General features: G+C 33.0%; 2 protein-coding genes across 4 annotated transcripts; both read right to left on the bottom strand.

The window, feature by feature from the left end:
* Nucleotides 1-71: 71 nt before the first annotated feature.
* Nucleotides 72-4,686, bottom strand: LOC123317144. The gene is made up of 3 exons (XM_044903534.1): nt 4,377-4,686; nt 978-1,118; nt 72-669 (listed from the first exon to the last, which is right to left on the bottom strand). The coding sequence occupies exons 1-3, from the start codon at nt 4,435-4,437 to the stop codon at nt 425-427; spliced, it is 447 nt and encodes a 148-aa protein (XP_044759469.1). The 5' UTR covers nt 4,438-4,686; the 3' UTR covers nt 72-424.
* A 708-nt stretch (nt 4,687-5,394) lies between these two features.
* Nucleotides 5,395-9,269, bottom strand: LOC123317389. Of its 3 annotated transcripts, none has more exons than XM_044903901.1 (3): nt 8,926-9,269; nt 6,272-6,409; nt 5,395-5,966 (listed from the first exon to the last, which is right to left on the bottom strand). In XM_044903901.1, exons 1-3 carry the CDS (start codon nt 8,981-8,983, stop codon nt 5,719-5,721), a joined length of 444 nt encoding a protein of 147 aa, XP_044759836.1. In that variant the 5' UTR covers nt 8,984-9,269; the 3' UTR covers nt 5,395-5,718. The 3 variants fall into 3 exon arrangements, with proteins under 3 accessions (XP_044759836.1, XP_044759837.1, XP_044759838.1); XM_044903903.1 differs by having other exon boundaries at nt 5,880-5,966; nt 6,268-6,409; XM_044903902.1 differs by lacking the exon at nt 8,926-9,269 and having other exon boundaries at nt 6,268-6,395.
* Nucleotides 9,270-9,369: the final 100 nt, after the last annotated feature.

Genomic DNA, 9,369 nt, shown 5'->3' with positions numbered 1-9,369 from the left:
GATTTTCTTTGATGTTCGTATTCACTTGTCAAGTCAATTACACGGGATTTAACGGGGGAGGAGACAAGATCTTTCAGTTGTATTTTATTTAACACTCACATTATAACGAATCGTACAAATCAGTGAGAATTCCGATTTCAATCGAAATGATATGCCTGCCAACGAAGAATACAGCATTCATGGTTAAAATAATGTAATTCAATCTTCTGAGTAAAACAGCCCTTTTGCATACTCATCCTGTTTCACACAATTCTAATTACTTATTCATATTATAAATTGAAAACTATAAAATAAATGACAAATAAACCTAAATGAAATTACATTCAATCCTATGATTCGCGTGAAAAAATTAGTTATCTACTTATGAAAAATGCGAAACCAGAAATGAAGAACGAATATAAATAAAAATTTCAGTCCTCACAACTTATGAAAGAATGCATGAATACTGATGCCGTTGGATAACGAATGAACTAAATAGAACAACTAAAGACAACAAGAATAACTGAATAGAGGAATGCCGTGGAAAAAATCCATAAGCGGAGTTGCACAAAACACCTTTACACGTTTGGCATTCAAGAAGTTGATTGTACTGGCTGTTAAATTTCGCGGAGAGGCCAAAGCAGACGTCTGCATTTTTGCAGCTCCTGTAAATTATAACATCACTGCCATCTGAAAGCAAAATTGGAAAATGAACAAATTTTTCCGTGAATGATTTCAGTAAGTATTTGATTGATTGAGTCAAAAATTAGCGAAAAATCACCCAGCAAAAATAGAATACACAAACTATTCTTAAACAAAAATTTAACGACCCTGCAAGTTATACATAAATCTGAACATTCAAACTTCTTGAGTCTTTATATCACAAAAACCTTGTGCGATACAATATTAGGGCACATGCCCATGTCACAAAGTTGGGAGATTTTACGGTATTTTTTTGAGATTGAAAAAGTTTAGATCTCTTCTACTAACTTACTCACATTTTATTTTATAAATAGCACAAACTGCATCATGGTAGAAACATTGGTGATGAGAAATGCTTGATGATTGCTCTGTGATATTTTCACAAGCAGCATTATGCCCAATGCTAGCCGAGCACGAGTAGCAAATGAGGGAGGAACCTGCAATATAAGAAATTCAAACTTTTCAGCCATTCGCAACAAATGTTTTCGTGTATTTGAGCATCGCCATTTGATTTGTACCCTGCAATATAGATATTTATATCGTTTTCTATTGAGTGAATTAATGAAGATAAATTTTTGATTATCAAAATCAAATTCATAGGAAGCAAAGATTATTATAGAGTGGAAAGATAGGAAACGTAGCGACTAAAGTGATGTGAGCGCCATCTATGTTTCAAATGTGTTTTAAGTCCCTAAAACTATTTAAAATAGTCTTTTGTTTATCAAGCTCGTTCTAGTTGCTGATTATTGAAATTTGTGTCTAATTTCTTGGCGAGAACCTCAAAATATCGTTCGAAAATTATTGTATGTTGAAGAACTATCGATCAAATAAAACGAATCTCACAAAGGAAAATGGTAATGTCAGTATTAAAACTGGTAACATGTGACTCGGTGATTCATTGATTTTTATTTTCAGTGTTCTAGTTACACTAGTTACACACCATGTGTAATGAACATTTTACTGCAAGTCAATTGAGAATTGTTCATCCATGAACGTAAATCATTGTATGCGGGAAGCATCCCGTGCATGAGGGGCCCATTTAGGGGAAATTATGACTTTTATACGTCCATTCAAAGATTCTCAATTGCTATTCCTTCAATATATTCAGAAATAATGCAAAGATTTTATTGATTTCGTTTTGGGTATCTAGTGACTGTCAAATTGTTGTTTGGAAAGACAGAGTTTTATGAAACTTGCTGTGACTGTTTTGTTCATTCATTAATCAATTTGTATATTGTATCATAAAGAGATCATATCATAAAGAAATTACTACATTTTTTTATTGCAGAAATAGATTCCTTAGAAAATTTCAAGTTATTTTGATGTAACATTTTTCAGTTTTGGTTGGAAAATTCTCTCTGAGCAGGAAAATTCGAAAAAAAAATCGAAAATAGAGCTCCGCTGAAACAAGAATAACTTCGAGGTTTTTGGATGGAAAATTTTCATTTTTGGGATTTTTCAAGATGTAAGATTGATGTATCCACTTCAAAAATCGAAATCGCGATTCATGATACAGGGGGTCAGTTAGGGATGACAAAATCGTGAAAAATCAATTTTTTCAAATTAGAACCCCATTTTTTTATGGCAGATATTGAATCTACGTTAAAAAATAATGTGAGTGTATGCATCACACCCTTGCCCTAAAGTGGATATTTTCTGAGTTATTCACAAAAAACTGTTTTTCGTCTTGAATTTTCAGCTATTTCTTTTCCCTTCACGCCAAAAAGATGAAATTTTCAGGAACTGTAATTTGAACCCTGCTGTAGATTTTTCACCCCTTCTTGAAACCGACTTCAAGTTACTATTAGGAGAACCATAGTATACCGACGGGCTAATATACAGGTCTTGTATACCTCAGTGAAGTTTTTTCTAATTGGGGTTCTGAAAATTCTGTAAATAATATATGTAAGTAATATAGTAATTTATGTAGGTAAGTAACTGAAATGTGTATGCTATGATGGTATATTGGATATTGGTTCATGTTCATATCAATTTATTATTTTGTAGGTTTATTCTCGGTAACAGGATACAGCAATGAATGAATGAATTAATGAATATGAATTTTACGAATTCTAAGTTTATCAATTAAAAACAACGCCAATACGTTATTTTTGTTAAATAACAGAAATCAGATCACCATATACTTTTGTGTCCTAGTCAAAGCTCTATTCGTTGTCCATAATTTCAAATATTTGTGAATTTATAAATTGCAAATAAAAATATACCACATCCGACAGCGTGTTCCATTGATATCAATTGATTCCGAACAATGTTCAGAATAAAACTAACATTATGATCACAAAATAAAACCATACTTTTGTTTTGTCGCTCAGGATGTTTGTTTTCTGGTTTCAACAAGGTCAATAGTGAAAGGAATAGAATTCGAATTTCGCGCCCCTCAATTATATAACAGTTTTTCTGTATTCACAGTACGTTTTCAGCGCCATCTCATTATCAAATGTGTTTTCACTGATCAAAATGTAGTCGTTTTTTAGTACAAAAGATATGAGGGCATTTTCTATCTTTCTACTCTATAATATTTGCATAGAAAGTATTTTATTGAGGATGAGGATGTCCCAAAGAAAGGCATGTGCATCAAATAACGGAAAAACCAGCTGAATACAGGACAAAACCTCTGTGAAATTTCGCGCAAGTTGACCACAATTAGATCAAAATGGTTGTACCCTATGGTCATTTTGTGTGGATCTAAATCTTGAGATTTAGCAGGAGCACTGCTGTATTTCATGACAAGAAATTACTGTCCTTCTGACTAGTCTTAGCTTACCTTCATAAATATGCTAACACTAACATGCTATTACTGGTAGTCATTGTAAGTCAGTGAATGAAGTAAAGCAAATTAATAGAACCTTCTATTGCAGCTCTTTATTTTGATACCTACTAAATTTCTATCTGGCCCCTGCTATTATTTTCGGAGAGAAATATGACCCTTATATATTTTTTATCTAATCTGTGCTCAATTTCAAGTGGGTCTGGTTGAAATCTTCATTCGTCATGGCAAGTTTTTGCCATTTTTTATTCTGTTAACCGTCTGAAGAATAAATTTTTTTAACTGGGAAATTATTGATCATGCATTGAGTTTTACGCCATCAGGATATTCTGAATAATTTTCAAAATAAAGCACACCCCATAGATAAGTATATGCATTAAACTTTACATCAGGGTTGGGATAAAGTACCTACCAAGTCAATATTTTTTGAACGAAAAGGACAATATTTATGAAATTTGGCAGGTAAGTTCCATGACGCAAAATTATGCATACACACACATCAATTTTTATATCTGAACTTTTTTACGGTAATATAAAAAAAATCAAAAGAAGTTGAGTAACGTGCAATAATTCCTCGTGTATCTATACAGATTTTTCTACAACAAACCCAGTATGTACGAATTGGAACTTCCAGGCTCTTTCAACTACTGCAAAGATATACAGGAGGTCCCATAAAAATTAAAAAAGGTGAAGGTATTTCCGGTTCAACCGGAATTATATTATCAACAAAAAGTTTCATATCAGATGCATTTTGCGCCATTGCACCTACCTGCAGAATTTCATAAATAATATTGTTCTTTTCGTTGAAAAGATATTTACTTGGTTCCATACTTTATCCCAACTCTGTGTACTCATTTTTTGAATAAATAATATTGAACTTTATATCCAATTCATAATTTATCCTCACCTTCTTTCAGACAATATAAAAAAGTTACGACATAATATATGATCCACTTTCTTCCAACCATTTCGACACTAGATAAATAACCAACACAAAAATCCTGTATTTGTTTTTCCGCTACAAAAATCCCATCAATTTATGAGTATCTAATACATGAGGCACAAAACGGCGCCAAAGTAACTTCACTTCTGATGATCAAAATAGAAATACTTATTATTCATTAATGCTGAAGCAGCTTCAGGAATGGATATAAACTCAGATAAAATTCGTGTTGCATCAAAAATTAGTCAATTAATTACTTTGACTAAGCTGGTAAACATCTGGGGAAATATAAGTGAAAAAATATTGATTTTATTAAATGAGATCAAGAGCAACTGTTTTCGACGACCTTCAAGCAGATACTCAATAGCCATATTCATTTTTGCCACTCCTTGGGTATTTTCCTTTGAAGTTGCACAAAGTGTATGTCGATGGGAAATAATGCTTGACTAGCTTCAATATTTCCACCAATTTCAGATTATTAAAGCGCTTTGATATGAATAAATTCAATATCAGTAAGTTTTAACTGCAAATTTCGCCATCTGTACAATGTTTATGTTGAATTATTTTATTTCCATAATACTAGAAACATTTTCATTAAAAAAGTTCATTCCTTTTGATCAAGATTTTAATTTTTCAGACATCGAATTAAATGTGGTTCTTTTTCTACAGGATGTAAGATATTTTCAGAAATAGGTTCATTTTGATTCTGATGACCTCATCGTTAAACTTCGAACACATTTCAGAATTAATTAGGCACCCTGTATGTGCATTACCACAAATAATTTTTTTTGAGCATACAGACAATTTCTCATATGATTCTCGCAAGAAAAATGCAGTTTTTTTCGTTTTTTCTTCTTGAACAGTTTTTCTTAAGAACTTTTAGTGCCTATATGTTCGATAATATCAGCACATTCGGAAAAGCCTTGGAAAATACACTGACATTGATAGATCCTACCTAATGGATATCAATAAAACAAAAATAGAAATTTGGACGTATTTATTGATGTTCTCTATCAGAAATCGTTGTCCATTTGAACACATTATGGTGTCACAAGGTCACAAAGTAATAAATATTATTGTAGAATATACTTTAAAATAACTAATTTCCCTGAAGAAAATTGATAATTATCCGGAAAACTATCCACAACATAATTTTTAAATTAAAACAATTGTTCAAAAAACTGTTTCAAGGTTGGAATATTATAAATAAAAAGTCTATACAAATTCCATTCATAGATACAATTTTGTTGATACTCGAAAAGAGTAAGCTCAGGATTAAATCCTCGATACTTATAAGTGTTTTCTGTTATCGACAAGCTAAATAGTTGTAGCTACCGGCCAAAAAAATACTGATAAAGAATATCTGAGAAGAAAGATTTATAGATTCAGATGAATTACAAAAGTCAGCACTACATGTTGAACATTTGTGATGACCATGGTGGAAGGACCCCCTACCACGTAAATCATTGAAAATATCTTCACATGTTGAACCATATTGTATCGCTTGGCACCCTCTAGCAACTGAAGTGATGGTAGGTCTGTCTTGGTTCAATGCTGGAAAAAACAAGCTAGTTATTAATATTTGAACACAAAGTCACTCTACTGACCATCATCAATTCCCCTTATCATCAACTGAGTATAAATTTTAATCCTGATAAAAATAACATCAGTACCCTTCAAACAAATGATGTGGACAGGAAGAACTATTTGCAGTTTTCAATGGATCGAGAAAATCTCTTTCCTTGTTTCGTTAGTTTAATAGATGTTTAAAATAAAGAAGAAATGTTTGGGTAAATTACTTTGGTTATGTTATGATACAGCAACCCATTTTACATAATTTGAAGTCTCGATATACCTACTGGTGAATGAATATGTCGCACATACTGAGGGTGTCCTACATTGTACTCTTCGTAAATACCAAGTCTTTCCTGTACTGCAAGCGTCATGACTTCCAAATTCAATTTCAGAGGAACATTCATAGCAATAAAGGCAATCTCCTGAAACAATGAGTATTCAAAACTGAACTCCTTATAGAGTCAGTAAAAGGTAGGTAGGAATCTTTAAAAATTCTCGAAGGGTTCGATTTAATCTTTAAATTACACAAGTTGTCATGTAATAATTGTAGAGTTTGTAATAAGAGGACTATAAGAGTTTTTTAAATGGCAACCTTAAAGTTTTGCGCCATTAGAATTAGATCTTTTGTTGCTGAGGATGATTTAGTGGATGTGGATAAAAATTCGCATCACTTATTATAATTACTACAGAACATAGACCACAACTTTCGAAATTCGAAAATGTTAAATGTATACCACTCGATTTCCTATAAAATTCAAGATTCTTGAAGGGATTTCCTCAAGAATCTATAGTCATATCAAATTACAGTAAGTTTTTATTCAAAAAGTTTCCAATTATTTCTTGAACGTTCCTATCACCTGTCATCAAGGTTCACAATCGGATAGTTCAAAAATATATAATTCAAAAAGCATGATAAAGCACTTTCAATAAAATAAAAAGTCATTTTATATACTGAACTCTCTTTCTCAATTACATTGCGCAAAAAAATTAACGCACATTCTGAAAATCTCAATTTTAATGAAAGTTAACTCTACATTGACTTTATAACTTATTCTTTATGTTCTCTCGGGAAGGTTTTGAACGAAACAGACACATTAAATGGAAGAAAAATTCAGGATTTCACCGAATCTTATGTGAAAGAAGAGAAATGAACAATTTTCAAAATACTGAAATGCTGATAAGTGATTTAATACTTGGTATTTTCACCCCTTGCGTTAATTACAGCTCGGCAACGACGGTTCATACTCAAAATGAGTGATCTTAAAATGTTCTGATCTAATCCTTCTCAAATTTCTCCGAGTTGGATTCCTAAGTCATTAAGAGTAGCTGGATGACTTTCTGAACTTCTCAGCCTTCTATTGAGGTTGTCCCAAACCTGCTCAATCGGATTGAGATCTGGACTTCTTGCTGGCCCTTCCATTCGAGAGACTTCAACCTCTTCAAGGTACTCCTGAACGATGCGCGAACGATGGGTCTGGCATTATCGTCCATAAAAATGAAATTTTCACCAATGTATGGGGCAAATGGCACTACATGCTCTTCAAGAATGCTCCTTAAATACTTATCAGCATTCATAGCTCCATTACCAACGACCACTAGGTCTGTGCGAGCAGTCAAAGATATTCCACCCCATACCATAATCGATCCTCCCCCGAAACCAGTAGTATCCAGGAAATTGCACTGAGCATATCTTTCATGTGGACTTCTGTATAGAAGGGAACGTCGATCACAATGGTAGAGGCAGAATCTAGACTCATCTGTGAAGAGAACTCTTTCCCAATCGGCCTCTTCCCAATGGATATGCTCTCTCGCAAAATCCAAACGCGCCCTTCGATGGGCTGGGGTAAGAGCTGGGCCTCTTGCCGCTACACGAGGCCTTAAATCATAATCTCTCAGGCGATTTCTTATTGTCTGAGTGCTAATTTGCACCTCATGAATTTGAAGGAGGCGAGCGGTGGCAAACCGTTGTCTAAACGAAGAAACTCTCAAGTAACGTTCTTGAATGGCAGTTGTTACCCGTGGTCTACCCTGTCCTGGTCTTCGGACATTCATACCTGTCTCCCTGAATCGCTGCAACATTCTGGACACACTTGTATGGGAAACTCCAAACCTTTCTGCAATTCTTGTGTATGTTCACCCTTCTTCTCGCAAAACTACCACTTGAGCACATTCCTCTTGGGTGAAATTGCGTGTTTCGCGTTGCATATAGCGATCGAGTGCAGAAAATCAAACGAAAGAAATACTATTGATCAAGAGAATTGATCGAGAACAACTGATTTTAGAATGGAGCCAATAATACATTCAAAATCTGATAATATCATCTTTTTTTATTCCTGCTGGGAAAAAACATCTGTATTGAAGAAAACCGTTGAAAGTGGATAACATATGCATGCATAATTCTGATAAAAATAATTATCATTGAGAACACCTTCAGTTGTAGAATAAATTTGAGATTTTCATAATGTGCGTTAATTTTTTTGCGCAGTGTATTTTTGGTGTTCATCTTCAGAAAACTCAAAAACGTATAGGTACCTATTAATTAACGAATTTCATCCACTAATTCCTCAGAGTTCCTTAGTTTTCCGTGAAAATCATACAGTAATATTCAACAAAAATGTAATCTAATTTTCAACCAAAATTTTGTATCAAAAAACCATATCAAACACTGGAGTCGTTTTTCAAAAATGCCAAATTGAGTGGAAGTATTACAAGTATACTTTTAATTCAAGAACTTGATTAAAATAATGAACCGAATATAATGAAAATTATATCATGTACGTAAAAAGAAAGTATTTAAGTATCGGATAATATGATAGTTAATGAATATTTTGAATCATGATGAAATGAAATAAAAGTTACAGGGGATCAGAGAAACATTCGCATCTACTGTAGGTAGAAATATAAGTTCGTGGGAATTATTTGAATATTTCGAACTCACCTGGTTTTATAACGAAAATTATCAGGAATAATGAAAGTCCTCTTATCGTTGATAACATACTGATGTTCACATATATATTATTCAGATCGAGATAAGTTTCCACACTAGGTTAACGCGAAAAAATAGTAAAAGTGAATTAAGTCATTTGAGGTTATTAGGTCGAACAGATTCCTGGGAGATGCAAACTAATAAAATTTTATATTTTTCCAATGAGTAAACATAGTAAATTTCGACACAATCTAGGTAGTAATCCACAACAAAAATATTATTGAATGAATATCCTTGAAATAGAAAAGTAAAAGCGAATTGGATTCTTCACCTCCGTATTATAAACAATTCTATTCATTTCCCTATAGTGGCATTGCCAAAAGTGGAAAAATTTATAATTAGGTCATGAGATGCTGTCTGAGACATACAAGAGGCAGAATGAGTAGAAACTCATGT

The sequence above is a fragment of the Coccinella septempunctata genome, chromosome 7 (assembly GCF_907165205.1).
Source record: "Coccinella septempunctata chromosome 7, icCocSept1.1, whole genome shotgun sequence".
In the NCBI taxonomy this organism is placed as follows: Eukaryota; Metazoa; Arthropoda; class Insecta; order Coleoptera; family Coccinellidae; genus Coccinella; species Coccinella septempunctata.
This window is presented reverse-complemented; position numbering and strand designations above follow the sequence as displayed.